The following is a 17,500-nucleotide window of genomic DNA, read 5'->3' on the forward strand; positions in this document are numbered from 1 at the left end:
CCCTTCTGCAGGATCTTCAAGAGCTCCTCCTTCTTTTTCTTGACCAGAAGCCATCGAGGGGACTCGTCCATGAACCTTAGGAGCGCGTGGGACGTTTCAAGATCAGATCATGGCAGAGGATTGTGATAAAGAAAGATGAACTTGCCCCAGACAGTTTATGGAATATCTAGTTTAAATAACATCGAAGTGACTACACTTCAAGTCCCATCACCTGTAGGTGCAGAGCCGAGGTGCTGGAACTCTGTCTACGGACTAGATCCAAGATACCTCTTGATCAAAGTCGACTATTATTCCTCCACTTTTTAACATATGGAGACATGACAACCGGCTTCTCATCCCATCCGAGACTGACCTATGGTCTACGGACCACTAATGGGCCAGATAGGGTCACAAGGTGCTTCACACGGAATAAGACTACTTACTAAATTAGTTTCACACGGAATAAGTGGTAGCCTATTAAGTTGGACTAGTAATTGATTAAACGATCGAAGACAGAGTTGCTCTAAATGGTAAAACTTCTACAGTAGATGGAAAAATGTTACGAGTGGAGTTCCTCAGGGTTCCGTTCTTGGGTCACTTCTATTCATAGTATATATAAATGACATAGACCACGGATTGAAATCTATTGTTTCCAAATTTGCTGATGATACAAAACAGTGCGGAATGGCAAATGATCACTTAAACCAATTAGATATTCAAGAAAGTTTAGATAAATTACAGCAATGGTCTGAAAAGTGGTTAATGAAATTTAGCACAAGTAAATGCAGGGTTATGCACATAGGTAAAGATAGTAGTAAGTACGATTACAAGTTATTTGGAAATTGGTTAACAAAATTGGATAGTGAAAAGGATCTGGGGATAATTATCAGCAACGATCTCAAATCATCTAAGCAGTGTATTTCATCCTCTGAGAAAGCAAATAAGATTCTAGGACTGATTGCACGATCTTTTGACTTCAAAAGTAAATTTCCCATTAACAAGTTATATAAGTCGTTAGCTCGTCCACATTTGGAATATACTGTTTCCATATGCTCACCGAATCTCATTAAAGACATTGACAGGTTGGAAAAAATACAACGGCGAGCCACAAAACTGATTCCAAATATCAGACATAAATCATACGAAAATAGACTAAAACATACGAATCTGTTTTCCCTAAAAAAGCGTAGACTCAGAGGTGACTTGATACAGGTCTTTAAGATTCTAAAGGGGATTGACAACATCAAAAGTAAGTGACAAAATTTTGACACTGAATGAGAATCCAACGAGAAATAATGGTCTCAAACTGTCAGGGAATAGATTTAATTTGGAAGTGGGAAGAAACAAGTTCGCTAAACGTGTAGTTAATGAATGGAATAAACTTCCTGCAGAGGCAGTGCAATGTAGTTCCGTTCAAAGCTTTAAGATTCGTTTAGATAAACACCTAAGCAAGATGCTGTAATGCCTGCCATTTATTCTATATTATTCATTTGTTTGTTTGTTATTATTTGTCTGTTTATTATTATTTGTTTGATTATCATTTATTATTATCTATCTGTCAATTTATTATTTACTATTTACCTGTTTGTTTATTTTTTAACTTTACCTATTTATCTATTTATTTTATTATTATTTATACTATTATAATTTTTATTTATTTATCTATTTATTTAGTTATCATTATTATAACTTTTTTGTATCCGACCTATTTATAGACCAAAGGGTCTCCTGTCGGAATGCTCCTCTTTTGTAATCCTTCGAACCGAAAACTAGCGTGAATTTGTGGATACAATTCAGTGCTGAAGTGGTCTCTCCAGGAGGATAAGGAACAGCGACACATGAGGTGTGGGATACACGACAAAATAAACTGAGAATCGTTGCACAGGCTCAACCCATCCTCCCATTAGATAAATGAATAAAGAATAAACAAATAGATAAAAAGAGAAGTGAATGGATGAATGGAAATTAAATAGGTCTACAAAGGAGAAGGTTACTTACCACAAAGAAGGGATGAACGTCAGCGAAGGTAGGGCGATGGTCAACTGGAGCCAGCGCCAATCCCTGATCAAGTAACCCAAACCGCCCCAAATCATTGTCCCAAACGCCCACGGCAGGCAGATGAGGATGCCCACAGCGGCACGGAATCGTGGCTCACACACTTCCATGGCTGCAGGAAAAGGCAACATTTACAGACACGCCTTCGCAAAGTAACCAAAAATAGAGATCTTAATAAGCTAAGCAATGTAGAAACAACAGTCTCATTTAGCCTAGTCTGCCAACAAGAAATATCCTTCTGCAGCATATCTAAGTAGTTGGTAGTATTAATAAAACGATCTTAAAAAAAGAATGATCCAATGATTTGATTTTTCCCAAAGCAAACCCCACTTTACTATAGGAGAATCTTTTACATGTTCACCAGACTTTCAGTTCCCCAAATTCGGCAATTATGCCTGTTGACCTTGCCACTAATGTGAAATGTTGTTTCATCAGAGATCATTGAGTGACTCAGAAATGCATCATCATTGCTAACGTCTTCGTTGAACCGATAACATTTGGTGAAAGTGGATTTTGTACGCTCTCATCTGAAGTTTTGTCGGCAGAATTTTACGTACAGAAGATTTTGAAACCCTTAGGAGGAGAAATAAGGAAAGGTGAAGTGAAGGTGATGAGAACAGGTAAGGCACCTGGGTTGGATGGATGCCATGCAGAATGTCTGAAAAAAGGAGGTACAGTCATAGTGGACTGGCTGGTGAGGTTATTTAATGTTTGTTTAAGAGAGGGTAGAGTGCCGGAGGACTGGTGGAGTGCCTGTATAGTTCCATTTTACAAGGGAAAAGGGGACAAGTGTGAGTGTAGTAGTTTCAGAGGGATCAGTTTGTTAAGTTTAGTAGGGAAGGCTTATGGGAGGATCTTGATTGAGAGGATTAGGAGAGGAACAGAGGGAGTAATTGGTGAGGAACAGTGTGGGTTTAGAACAGGTAGAGGTTACGTAGACCAGATTTTTGTGGTAAGACAGATATATGAGAAAGCTATAGGAAAATGTAAGGATGTATTTAGGGCTTTTATGGATCTGGAAAAGGCTTGTGTCAGGGTAGACAGGAAGGCACTGTGGGAAGTATTGCAGATATATGGAATAGAAGGAAAGTTGTTAAGAGCAGTCAATATTTTTTATGAGAGTAGTAGAGCTTGTGTTAGAATTAGAAATGTAGAGAGTGAGTAGTTTGAGGTAAAGCAAGACTTCGTTAGGGATGTGTTATGTCGCCCTGGCTGTTCAATTTATACATGGATGAGGTGGTACGAGAGGTAAATGCAAGGGTTGTGGATCGGGGATTGGAAATGGTTAAAGAAAATGGAGAAAAGTGGGAAATAAGCCAGTTGTCGTTTGTGGACGACAATACGCTTGTAGTAGGATCAGAGGAGGGATTGAGGAAGTTAGTGACAGAGTTTGGGAAGGTGTGTGAAATAAGGAAGTTGAAGATAAATGCGGGTAAAAGTAAGGTGATGAGATGTACAAGGGGAGAAAGTGGCAGCAGATTGGAAGCGAGACTGGAGGAAGTGGATAGTTTTAGATACTTGGGTACGAATGTGGCAGGAAAGGGAGGAGTGGAGGTGGAGGTAGAATGTAGATTGAGAGAAGCGAGTAAATGCCTTGGGGAATTAAAAAGTGTAATGACAAATAGACATTTGGGAATTGATGGTAAGAGGAGATTGTATGAAGGAGTGATTGTACCGACAGCACTGTACGGGGCAGGAACATGGAACATAAGAGAGGAAGAGAGAAGGAGTTTGAATATGTTTGAGATAAAATGCCTGAGAAGTATGATAGGGGTTACTAGGCTGGTTATAGTGAGGAATGAGAAGGTGAGGAGGATAACAGGGGTGTTTGAAAGGGAGTTGGGAGATAAGGTTGATGAAAGAATATTGGGATGGTTTGGACACATGGAAAGAATGTGTGAAGAAAGATAAATAGGAGAGGTGTGGAAGGCAGATGTGGAAGGAGTAAACATGAGGGGTCGACCTAGGATGAGTTGGATGGATGGGGTAAGAGGGGCACTGGGAAAGAGGGGAATTTCTGTTGAGGAAGGACGAGAGAGGACAGAAGATAGGAGTGAATGGAGAATGGTTGTTCATGGATGATGCTGTGATGCATGAGGGGGAGTGGGTGGGAGATGGGGATGAGGGAGTATGTATGAGAAGTAAATTGACGTAGCCCGAAGGGATTTCTCCCCGTCTTCTCTTTTTCTGCATGAAGGGATGGAGAGGGGGTCGCCGACTTAATGAAGCGGCCTTGCTGTGGATGTGCTGTGTCTTATGACACTGCATCTGACCCAGGGCAGTGGACAAGATGCAGGGATGACCCGTCATCCAGGAGGTGCCATGATAAGAGGGAGGGAAGAGGGTAGAGGGGAGTGGAGTATGTAGGGGATGGAATGGGTGGGAGTGGTTTCTATGTCTCTGTGTTTTGGCTACCTCCCGTGTAAGGGGGAAAAAACCTTTGGTATATGTCTGCTTGTATATATATATATATATATATATATATATATATATATATATATATATACTTGTGTGTGTGTGAGTGTGTGTGTGTGTGAGTGTGTGTGTGTGTGTGTGTGTTTGTGCGGGAGTACTTGGGTCACAGGTTGTGGGCCCCACAGTGAATTCATGGATTACAGGTTGTGGACCACCACAGGGGGGTGATTCCATGGACTACATGTTATGGACCACCCAAGGGAGTTATTGGACCACATGTTATGGACCACCCTAGGGAGTGTTCATGGACCACAGGCTGTGGATTACTGTTAGGTGTCCTGGATACTCAATACTCAAGCGCGGTTCCATACGGGTGGTCATCTTTACCCAAACAGAACCCGGACTGGAGAAGGACCGGGTGAGCGGTGCCGGCAAGGAATCGGGCCGCGAAGACGGTGGAGAAGGTCGGGAGCCAGGTCGCCACGATGCTCGAGACCATGAAGGTAGCCGTACCCACAAATAGGAGCTTCCTCCGGCCATATCTGGAAAGAGTATATCCATATATCCATCTAGCCTTTTATGCGTGTTATCGCCAAATACATAATACGCGCGCGCACACACACACACACACACACACACACACACACACACACACACACACACACACACACACACACACACACACACACACACACACACACACACACACACACACACACACACACACACACACACACACACACACACACACACACACACACACACACACACACATACACACACACGAGTCCAACACGTGATCCAAATACCATGGTGGTGAATACAAACACACACACACACACACACACACACACACACACACACACACACACACACACACACACACACACACACACACACACACACACACACACACACACACACACGGCTCGGTGGCGGATTGGTAAAGCACTGGCCTCACAAGCCAGAGAACCGGGGTTCGATTCCCCGGCCGGGCGGAGATAAGTTGGGATTGTCTCCTTTCACGTGTAACCCCTGTTCACCTAGCAGTGAGTAGGTAAGGGACGTTAGTCAAGGAGTTGTGACCTTGCTGTCCCGGTGTGTGGTGTGTGAGTGGTCTCAGACCTACCCAGAGATCGGCAATTAATGAGTTCTGAGCTCACTGCCGTTGGGTGGTGTCTGGCTGTCTCGACAGAGACTGCAGCAGATCCGAGGTGAATACACACACACACATACACACGAGTCCAACACGTGATCCAAATACCATGTTGGTGAATATGTGGCAACACGCCACATCTGCTGCAGTCTCCCCTAACTGTACATACGTTCAAGTGTACATAATATTGTTAATCTGCATTATATCATTGTGTATACCAATTCCAATCATTACTGTATATTATAAACATCATATCTCATATAAGCATCACCATTATATTACTAAATGGATTTGTATATAGTTATATTTGCATACGCTTTACAGAGCGTTTGTATATTCATCAAGTATTGTTCATGTGATGGCGGACGGCCTATACAATAAATAGTTTCAAACAATTTAACAGTTTGCATTTCAACTTCCTACATCTGGGTCGATTCCATTCTACTATTAGGGTGAGAGGTCCAATCTCATCAATTAGGATTGAGCAAACAGACTAGCAAACAAACAAACAATCAAACACGTGCGCGCGCACACACACACATGTGTGTGTGTGGGTTTGAAGATACAACCATATCCCAATCCCAAAGTTCATAGACAGTCTTGCGGTGTACCTATACATGGTGCCAGAGGACATTATTATTTGTTTTTACCACATTTCAGTGTGTAATATGTTCAATCTATAATAAGTTCACTGGTATCTACGATTGATTCCAGTTAACTCAACCAAACTCGTAATGTACTGATCCTTGTGATTTAACAGTCTACAAGCCTCGGTTGATATATTAAGGACTTGAGTGGCACCCAGCATTATTGTATGTCTAGAGACTTATCTCCACTCAGTAAAAGGAATGATGATCCCGTTTATACTTCTGATCTCCCTCAGTTCTGTTATTGTCCCCAAGGATAGACAGCTCTGGATAGTGCTGGTAAAATTGTAATGATAATAATACCCTTCGGCAAAGAGTGGCTTAAAAAAAATCGTACGTGGTTCTTCGTGTGGTGCTGAAGAGGTGGATGGACTGTTGGCGTGAACATAGTGTTAACATGCATATCACGTCCCACACATCGTCAGTCCTTCAACAGCTTCACCCCACGACGCACCACAAGTGATATTGCTTCTAGGTCCCTCCTTGCCGAAGGATATTTGTATTTTGTCAGCAATAACCAGCGTTTTTTTTATTCCTTGGAGTCACTGCCGCAAACGAAGAGGAGGCGTTATGGAGTTGGTAAAGGAGAGGTATAACAGAGATCGGAGTGATACTAGAAGTATAAGATTTATCAGCTTTGAGTGAAGATTAGTCTCTGATCATAAAAAAGTGTCCGTGACTCTGATCAGCAGGCTTGTTGCTAGAATCCCTAAGATAATAACTAAGGCTTGCCGACGCAGATAAAAAATAGCCGCAGCCAGAACACACCGAAGGATAAGTGCCTTTCCTTCCGAGCGAGTTTTTTTGACACCTTTCTACCTACTTGTCTGAAGCTATGCCGTTGAAGAAGGCTCCGAAAAAGTTGCCAAACATATATATACTCTGGAATGTTGCTCTCAGGTATGCACGGTCACATACAAGGTCAAACTGAAAAAAAGAACAGATAAGAATAAAAACCAACACCCGTCAGAAAACAAGAACATAAAACAATAAAATAAGATAAAAGTTTGGCAGACATTACAACAAATTACTATATTTCCGTGACAAACAGTTGCCTCCACGATACAGTCAACCTTTTCCCTGGTGGGAGCCGGAACTTGGTTCTCTCTCTCTCTCTCTCTCTCTCTCTCTCACAAAGGATTACAAAGGATTACAAAGGCGGAGCATACCGACAGGAGACCTTTTGGTCCATATCTAGGTCGGATGCAAAAAAAATCAAAATAGTAATAAATGAATAAATAAAAACTATAATAATGTAAATAACAAATAAAATACATAAATAAATTCATAGGCATAGTTAAATAATAAACAAAAAAATGAATAGTAAATAATAATAAATTGACATATAACTAATAATTAATGAGAATCAAACAGACAAATGATAAAACAAAAACAAATAATATAAGATAAATGATAATCACTACAGCATCTTGCTTAGGTGTTTATCTAAATAATTCTTTAGGCTTCGAACTGAACTACATTGCGCTGCCTGTGCAGGAAGTCTATTCTATTCATTAACTACACGGTTGGCGAAGTTGTTTCTACCCATTTCCATATTGAATCTATTTCCGGACAGTTTGAGACCATTGTTTCTTGTCGGATTCTCATTCAGTGTGAAAATTTGGTCACTTTTGATGTTGTCAATTCCCTTTAGAATTTTAAAGACCTGTATCAAGTCACCTCTGAGTCTACGCTTTTTTAGGGAAAACAGATTCATATGTTTTAGTCGATTTTCGTATGACTTATTTTTGATATTTGGAATCAGTTTTGTAGCTCGCCGTTGTACTTTTTCCAGTCTGTCATATACATATACATGCATACGTATATATATATATATATATATATATATATATATATACTGCATATATGTGTGTGTGTGTGTGTGTGTGTGTGTGTGTGTGTGTGTGTGTGTGTGTGTGTGTGTGTGTGTGTGTGTGTGTGTGTGTATGTTGAGACATTGTGACAGGTTTGAAGAAGGTGGAAGAGTAAGACATGGGTCTAGGGCCGAGTTTATTCCTGACAGGTTTCGCTTAGAGCTTCTTCTTCCTCGGCCCTAGACCCGTTTTTTATTCTTCCACCTTCCTCAAATATGTTTGTGTGTGTGTGTGTGTGTGTGTGTGTGTGTGTGTGTGTGTGTGTGTGTGTGTGTGTGTGTGTGTGTGTGTGTGTGTGTGTGTGTTTACGTAGTTGTACTTACCTAGTGTAAGAGGCCGGTAGATAGAGGACATTTAAGTAGATAGAAGGGTAGGTAAAAAAATATGCAAAATTTATGACTTGGATGTTTTGAAACAGTGGCCGAGAGCAAGTTGCAGAGTTGCATATTCTGCTTGAATTATTATTGTGTAATATGGAGGGTTGCTTATTTCTTTGATATGTATATATTTGATATGTTTTGCTGATACCGTTTTACCAATTTACGCAAGGGTAGATTAGCTTCTTATATATGATGATTTCCAAGTATATACTAGTGAGCCCTGTATGAGGGTAGTAGATATCATCGGTTGGGTTGACCAAGGGTAGCTGCCGAGCCCTGTAAGAGGCCGGTAGATAAAGGTAGACATCTAAGTAGATAGAGGGGTAGGTGAAAAGATATGCAAATTTTATGACTTGGATGTTTTGAAACAATGGCCGAGAGCAAGTTACAGATTTGTATATTCTCGCTTGCCTCACTTGCCGTCCGGGGTTTTGTAAACATAGGCTAGGGTATCGGTTGAAGTGATGTTATGATGAAATATAAACATTTTAAGCCACGTGCCGCTTGCGACAGAATTGCTTGCGTAAACAGTATTGCTTGAGACAGTATAACAGTCTTTCTGATTGGAGAAAAGGGTGGAGGAGGAGAGAAATTATTGATGCATGGAGGTAAAGTCACGTCCTTAAAGGGTCGCACTTATTTGTAACGTTCAAAGTTATTGGATGAATTAATAGTGACGTCGGAGCAGACTTGGCTTGGTGAATGCATAAGGATCACAAGCGGGAGTCTCTTGGTGTAGATTGAATAACCAAGTGTAATTACTCAGAAGAAAAGAAGATAAGAAAACCATATCTCCGTTCTAATTCACCCTATCAAAAAACTTTAATAACTGGTGACCGAAGCTTTGGTGGAAGGAAGGGGCATGGGGCCTACAGATGAATAACATAAGTGACTAAGTGTTAGTGGCAGTGGAGCTAACACCTAGTTGTATTATAAGGGAAGGAAAGCTATGCTTCTGGCGACCCGTCTTTGTATCTCGCAACATCTCGTTTGTTCTTAAATTCTTGTATGGTGTTTGCACACTGTTGTTTCGTCCAACTTGTTCCAGACATCCAACACTCTGTGTGGAAAGCTGTTTTTTCAGCTCTCTTCTATAACAATCCTTTTATAGTTTCTTTTCATGTCTCCACGTTTTTCTTCTATCCCGCTTTAATAAGTCTTCTCTATCAAGGACTTCCATACCTTTCATGATTCTGTAAATGGCCAATAGATCGCCGCTTTTTTTTTTTCTTTGTTCTAGGGTTGGTAATTCCAGTTTAGACAATCTTTGCTCGTATGTCAGTTTTAAAAGTGCTGGAGCCATCTTTGTCGTTGCTATTTGGATTCTTTTTATTTTCCTTATATTCTTTTTTGTACTGGGTGTCCATAGTGTCGCAGCGTACTCCAATCTTGGTCTTATCAGTGTGAATAGTATTTTCTTTACCATTACCTTATCTAAATAATTAAAAGCCACCTTTACTGATCTTAATAAATTGTAGGTTTCTCCAACTATTTCTTTATCTGCTTGTCTGGGGATATGTCTTTGGTGATGATTGCTCCTAGGCCTTTTCAGAACCAACTTTCTTTACTTCCTTTGTATGAATTTTATATTGTCCTTTTATATTTTTTTCTTTTCCAAATTCCATTATACTGCATTTCTTAATGTTGAAGTCCACTTTCCCCTTCTGACTTCATTCCTAGACTTTATCCAGATCTCTCTGTAGCGATTCACAATATTTTTTCGTACTTTCTTTAGTAGTTTTGCGTCGTCTATAAAGAAGTTCATGTAACATTCTACACCTTCATCCATGTCATTTACATATGTAGCAAACATTATCGGAGGCAGTATTGAACCCTGTGGAACTGCACTTATCATTTCTTCCCAAGTAGAGTTTTTATCTCTGAGCACGACTCTCATTTTTCTCCCATGCAAGAAATCTTCCATCCATTTAAATAATTTTCCGTGTATACCTCCTGTTGTTTCGAGTTTTCTTAATATTTTTGTGTGTGATACTTTATCAAACACCTTTTGTAAGTCCAGGAAAGCACAGTCTGCCAATCCGTCCCTTTCTTGCATTATATCTATTAACCTTGAATAGAAACAACACAGTTATCTCGAATTATGACAAAAGAAACAATATAGATTTAGTATATCTAGACTTTGCAAAAGCTTTTGATACCGTCCCACACGAAATACTACTTACTAAATTAGCTTTGCATGGAATAAGTGGTAGCCTATTAGGTTGGACTAGTAATTGGTTGAATGATCGAAAACAGAGAGTTGTTTTAAATGGAAAAACTTCCGGATGGAAAAGTGTTGCAAGTGGAGTTCCTCAGGGTTCCGTTCTTGGGCCACTTCTATTCATGGTATATATAAATGATATAGACCATGGAATAAAATCTACTGTTTCCAAATTTGCTGATGATACAAAACTGTGCGGAGTGGCAAATGATCACTCAAACCAATTAGATATTCAAGAAGATTTAGATCAATTACAGCAATGGTCTGAAAAGTGGCTAATGAAATTTAACACAAGTAAATGCAAGGTAATGCACATAGGTAAAAATAACAGTAAGTACGATTACAAGTTATTTGGAAATTCGTTAACAAAAGTGGATAGTGAAAAAGATCTCGGCGTAATTATCAGTAACGACCTCAAATCATCCAAGCAGTGTATTTCAGCCTCTGAGAAAGCAAATAAGATTCTAGGACTGATTGCGCGATCTTTTGATTTCAAAAGTCCATCACTCATTAACAAGCTATATAAATCGTTAGTTCGTCCACATTTGGAATATGCTGTTTCCGTATGGTCACCGAATCTCATTAAAGACATTGACAGATTGGAAAGAGTACAACGGCGAGCCACAAAACTGATTCCAAATATCAAAAATAAATCATACGAAAATCGACTAAAACACATGAATCTGTTTTCCCTAAAAAAGCGTAGACTCAGAGGTGACTTGATACAGGTCTTTAAAATTCTAAAGGGAATTGACAACATCAAAAGTGACAAAATTTTTACATTGAATGAGAATCAGACAAGAAACAATGGTCTCAACTGTCCGGAAATAGATTCAATTTGGAAGTAGGTAGAAACAACTTTGCCAACCGTGTAGTTAATGAATGGAATAAACTTCCTGCACAGGTAGTGCAATGTAGTTCAGTTCAAAGCTTTAAGAATCATTTAGATAAATACCTAAGTAAGATGCTGTAATGATTATAATTTATCTTATATTATTTATTTTTGTTTTGTTATCATTTGTCTGTCTGATTTTTATTTATTATTAGTTATATGTCAATTTATTATTATTTACTATTTACCTGTTTGTTTATTATTTAACTATACCTATGCATTTATTTATGTATTTTATTTGTTATTTACATTATCATAGTTTTTATTTATTATTTTATTATTAATATGATTTTTTTTTTCGCATCCGACCTAGATATGGATCAAAAGGTCTCCTGTCGGCATGCTCCGCCTTTGTAATCCTTTGTAACAGATCAAATTTGTGGCACATGATCTTTCCTGTCTAAAACCGAATTGTCTCGGATTTACTATATTGTTCTCCTCTAGATGTTCAGCTACTGCACTTGTAAGGGAGACCGCTCTATTGTTTGCTGGGTCTTCCTTGTCTCCCCCTTTATATATTGGCACGATATTATCATTTTTCCAGTCTTGCGGTACCTTTCTTTCCTTGAGTGAGTAATCTATTATCTTATATATTTTGTCCGTTAGTTCATCTATACATTCTTTTAGTATCTAGTTTGCAATTCCGTCCGGGCCGTGTGATTTTCTGACATCAAAGTTCATTATTTGGTCCCTTATATCTTTCTGTGTCACAATTATTTCTTTCATTAGGGGGGGGGATCTTTCCCCCTTTCCTTCATCCCAATTGTGTATGTTTTCTTTTGTGAATACAGATTTGAAATGTTTGTTCGTAATTTCAGCCGTTTCTATATCTTCTGTATATTCTATATTCCCCTTGACGTAGTTTCACTATATCCTGTTTATTTCTTAGTTTACCATTTACATATCTGTAGAATAATTTAGGTCGATCTTTACATATGTAGCAAACATTATGTCTTTTTCATAGTTTATTTTTTCTTCTTTGCGTGTTTTTACGTATTCATTTCTTAGTTTGATATATATTTGCCACTTTCCCGTTTTTTCTTCTTCATCTTTTCCAAGCTTTGCCTCTTTTATCTTTTGCCTCACTACATTTTTTGTTATACCAGCACTTAATGTACACCTTTTCCTGTTTTTTTTTTTTTGGTACGTATATATCTACTCCTTCATTATAGGTTTCTTTTAATATCGTCCATTTCTCTTCTACCTGTTTTTCTTCATTAAAGAAGTTTTCCCAGCTCGCTTTTTGAAAGAATTTTCTGAGTCTTCCAAAATCCGTTTTGTTATACATCAGTCTTCTTTTTCTGTGTTTCTTGTTTCTTTCCAGATATATTTCTTCTTTTAGTTCGAGCTCAAGTAGTATGTGGTCACTCTTCCCAATTGGTGTCTTGTATTCCATTTTATCCACAATTTCAGGCTTTGACGTAAATATTAAATCTAGTCTCGACGGTTCTTCGTTATCTATCTATCTCGTATTCTCTTTTACCCATTGAGTCATTGTGTATACAATGGTCATGTCTAGTAGTATGTTTCCCCAAAGGTCCTCTCCACCCTTCAATGTCACCTCCTTCCGACATATTTCTTTAGAGTTAAAGTCACCCATAATTACTAAATTTCTTCCTTTCAATATTTCATTTAATGTATGCCTTGTGCCTTCCAACATTTTGGAATGGTCAGTGTCTTTCCAAGAATGTGTTGTCAGGGGCACATATATCACCACAAATTTTCTACTTTTCATGTCACTATTTTCAACTGTTATCATAATCAATTTGACATTATCATTTCCTTCTGTGATCTTTGTCACATTTAAGCCCTTCTTAGTCAAAAACATGACTCCTCTACTCTGTCTTTATCTCTATTTTTTTTATACAGTGATTATGTACACCTTGTCCAACACTGTTTAGTGGCAGTGGACCTCTTAATTTCGTTTCCACAATTCCCATTAAATCTATTTTTTCTTCCGCTAGATAATCATTTAATCCATTTAATCCTGAAATAAGACCATCTATGTTGGTATACGTTACTTTTACTTTTACAATGGATTAAAAGGAGGAGCATGACGATAGGAGACCTTTTGGTCCATAACTAGGTCGGATGCGAAAAAATTATAATAATGATGAATGAATAAATAGATAGATAAACAATTATAACAATATAAATAATGATAAATAGAATAGAAAAATAAATACATAGGTATAGTTAAATAATGAACAAATAGATAAATAGTAAATAATAATAAATTGACAGATAACTAATAATAAATAAAAATCAAGCAAATAATAATAAAGAAACAGGCAAGTAATAACAAACAAATAAATAAATAATATGAAATAGATGGCAGGCATTACAGCATCTTGCTTAGGTGTTTATCCAAACGAATCTTAAAACTTCGAACTGAACTACATTGCACTGCCTCTGCAGGAAATTTATTCCATTCATTAACTACAGGGTTGGTGGAGTTGTTTCTACCCACTTCCAAATTGAATCTATTTTCTGACAGTTTGAGACCATTATTTCTTGTCGGATTCTCATTTAATGTACATTTTTTGTCCCTTTTGATGTTGTCAATCCCCTTTAGAATCTTAAAGACTTGTATAAAGTCACATTTGAGTCTACACTTTTTTAGGGAAAACAGATTCATATGTTTCAGTCGATTTTTGTGTCATTTATTTTTGATATTTGGAATCAGTTTTATGGCTCGCCGTTGTATTTTTTCCGACCTGTCAATGTCTTTAATGAGATTCGGTGACCATACGGATACAGCATATTCCAAATGTGGACGAACTAAACGATTTATATAGCTTGAAATAAAAGATCACGCAATCAGTAGTAGAATCTTATTTGTTTTCTCAAAGGATGAAATACACTGCTTAGATTATTTGAGATCGTTACTGATAATTACCTCGAGATCCTTCTCACTATCCTCTTTTGTTAACAAATTTCCAAATAACTTGTAAACTTGCATTTATTGTGTTAAATTTCATTAGCCACTTTTCAGACCATTGTTGTAATTCATCTAAATTGTCTTGAATATCTAATTGATTTAAGTGATCATTTGCCATTCCGCACATTTTTGTATCATCAGCAAATTTGGAGACAATAGATTTCAGTCCGTGGTCTATATCCATTATATATACTATGAATAAAAGTGACCCAAGAACGGAACCCTGAGGAACTCCACTCACAGCATTTTCCCATCTAGAAGTTTTGCCATTTAGAACAACTCTCTGTTTTCGATCATTCAATCAATTACTAGTCCAACTTAATAGGTTACCACTTATTCCGTGTAAAGCTAGTTTAGTAAGTAGTCTTTCGTGGGGGACTGTATCAAACGCTTTTGCAGTCTAGATATATTAAATCTATATTGTTTATTTTGTCATAATTCGAGACGACTGTATTGTAGAATTCGAGCAAATTAGTCACGCAAAAACGTTTCCGTCTGAATCCATGCTGGCTATTCTTTATTAAACAGTTACTATCTAAACAATGTTCGATAGCATCTCTGATGATAGTTTCCATTATTTTTCTAACGATTGCAGTCAAGCTTATAGTCATGTATTTTTTTGTCACCTATTTTGAATATGGGAAAAGCGTTAGTTAGCTTCCATTCCATTGAGACATCTCCGGATATGATGTTTTTTTTTTTTTTTTTTTAAGAATTTTTAACGGAACAACAATCTCATTTTTCATTTCCTTTAAAATTCTTGGACGCCAACCGTCAGGTCCTGGTGTTTTATTAACTTTGAGTTTCTCTATACACCTTTTACTTTTTTCTTTTGTTATATTTACCGTAGTAAGTTTACCCTAGACTTTTCACAGGTTTCAGTTTGGAGTTCACTTTGAGGTGTTTCATTTACAAATACATACATACATATACCAAAGGTTTTTCCCCTTACACGGGGGGTGGCCAAAAAGAAAAAGGCATAGAAACTACTCCCTCCCATTCCATTTCCTATATATTCCACTCCCCTCCACCCTCCTCCCTCCCTCTTATCTTGGCACCTCCTGGATGACGGGTCATCCCTGCATCCTGTCCACTGCCCTGGATCAGAAGCAGTGTCGCAAGACACAGCACATCCACAGCAAGGCCGCTTCATAAATTCGGTGACCCCCCCTCTCCATCCCCTCATGCGAAAAAGAAGACAGGGAGAAATCCCTTCGGGCTGCGTCAATTTTTTTCTCATACATTCTTCCTCAACCCCCATCCCCCACCCACTCCCCCTCATGCATCATAGCATCATCCATACACAACCCTTCTCCATTCACCCCTATCTTCTGTCCTCTCCCGTCCTTCCTCCACGGACATTCCTCTCTTTTGTAATGCCCCTTTCACCCCATCCATCCATTTCATCCTAGGACGCCCCCTCATGTTCACTCCTTCCACCTCTGGCTTCCACACCTCTTTTACTAATCTTTCTTCATTCATTCTTTCCATGTGTCCAAAGCATCCCAACACTCTTTCATCAACCCTATCTCCCAGCAGCCCTTTCCACCCCTGTTTTCCTCCTCACCTCCTCATTTCTCAGTTTACGAATACGGAGCAAAAACAGTTGTTGGAAATATCACACATTCCTTCACTTGAATATTTAAGTTGACCGTCAGCAGATAATAGTAGGCCAATATGATTCCTAATGAGCTTTTTATCTCTAATATAACTACACAACTCTTTGGGGTTTTCTTTGGATTTTTCAGCGATATTCATTTCGTATTGTCATTTACGTTTTTTATGGTCTTTTTTTAAATCCCCTTTGTATTATTCTATAATTTTGATAGTCATTAGGTGCACCCGAGCACTTGTATCTCTTATAAGCCTGTCTCTTTTAAGCAATACTTTTTCAGTTTCTTTGTCAATCCGTTTTGGACGAGCCTGATTTGGGGGGCGTCTGTCCTTAAACGGGATGTAATTATGAATTATCTTAGTAAGCGTATTTTGAAATATTTCCCATATCTGATCTACAGGTCTTTCTCTTAATTTCGCCTCCCAATCTGTAAGCTCAAGCTCCTGACGTAGTCCTGTGAACTGAGCTTTATTGAAATCCAGTATTTTAGATGCACAAGTATCTATTCTAATTTTTTTTTTACCAGTTTCAACCAGTTTTCTGTTTCCTGTGTTTCTTTATATATATATATATATATATATATATATATATATATATATACCATTTTCTCAGCCTAAAGTCCAGCACTCTCTCTCTAAAAAAAAAAAAATTATATATATATATATATATATATATATATATTTTTTTTTCGGTCTCTGTTCTTCTCTCGTTTTTTTTTTTTAGCTTCATTTTTTGTGTCTTTTCTCTGTCATTATCCTCATCGTTCACTTTCTTTTTTATCCATATATTTTTGTAGTTTTCACTTTTTGCCAACTTTGTTGTTTTTATCAATTTCTCTTCCGCATCATTTGTGACCTTAGTTTAATTTTTAGAGGTCTATTTCTTTCTTTAGAGTATAGTCCTATTCTATGCACTCCTTCTATTCCTTTTTCCATCTCTTGCCCCTTTTGCTATTTCTCTTTTTCTCTTAAGTATCTAGCTATATTGTGTTTTTCTTTAATGCCATATGCTACTATACACTTTTTTTTATCCACTGTGTCCCTGACCCAATTCTATTTATCTTTATTTACTTGAATGACCGATTCCTTTGCATTTTCTCCCACTTGTTGCTGTATAATTTCTTTAAAAGCTATTTTTTCCTGATCTACTTTTCATTGATTCTTTGTTTCTTAAAGATCTGTCTCCTTTATGGTGTCTCCAACTGTCTCGGTCACCGCTTGTATTTGTTCTTTTACTTCTCTTTTCAACGCCTCACTTTTATTAGTATCTTCATTTTTCATCCTTTCATTTACATTTTTACTATGTTCAATTCTTTTTTTAGGTCA

General features: G+C 37.9%; 1 protein-coding gene across 3 annotated transcripts in view; it reads right to left on the reverse strand.

The window, feature by feature from the left end:
- Window positions 1–17,500, reverse strand: part of LOC143035831 (organic cation transporter protein-like) — a 33,928-nt gene that overhangs the window by 4,896 nt on the left and 11,532 nt on the right. For all 3 annotated transcript variants that reach the window (XM_076202867.1, XM_076202868.1, XM_076202866.1), the window contains exons 5-8: window positions 7,076–7,179; window positions 4,837–4,991; window positions 1,978–2,146; window positions 1–75 (exon numbers count right to left, since the gene is read on the reverse strand). The exon at window positions 1–75 is cut by the window's left edge and continues 70 nt beyond it. In XM_076202867.1, coding sequence (XP_076058982.1) covers window positions 1–75; window positions 1,978–2,146; window positions 4,837–4,991; window positions 7,076–7,179 — 503 coding nt within the window. The remainder of the gene's footprint in view (window positions 76–1,977; window positions 2,147–4,836; window positions 4,992–7,075; window positions 7,180–17,500) is intronic.

This window comes from Oratosquilla oratoria, chromosome 19, assembly GCF_046742065.1.
Source record: "Oratosquilla oratoria isolate Oo_2021 chromosome 19, ASM4674206v1, whole genome shotgun sequence".
NCBI classification, from domain to species: Eukaryota; Metazoa; Arthropoda; class Malacostraca; order Stomatopoda; family Squillidae; genus Oratosquilla; species Oratosquilla oratoria.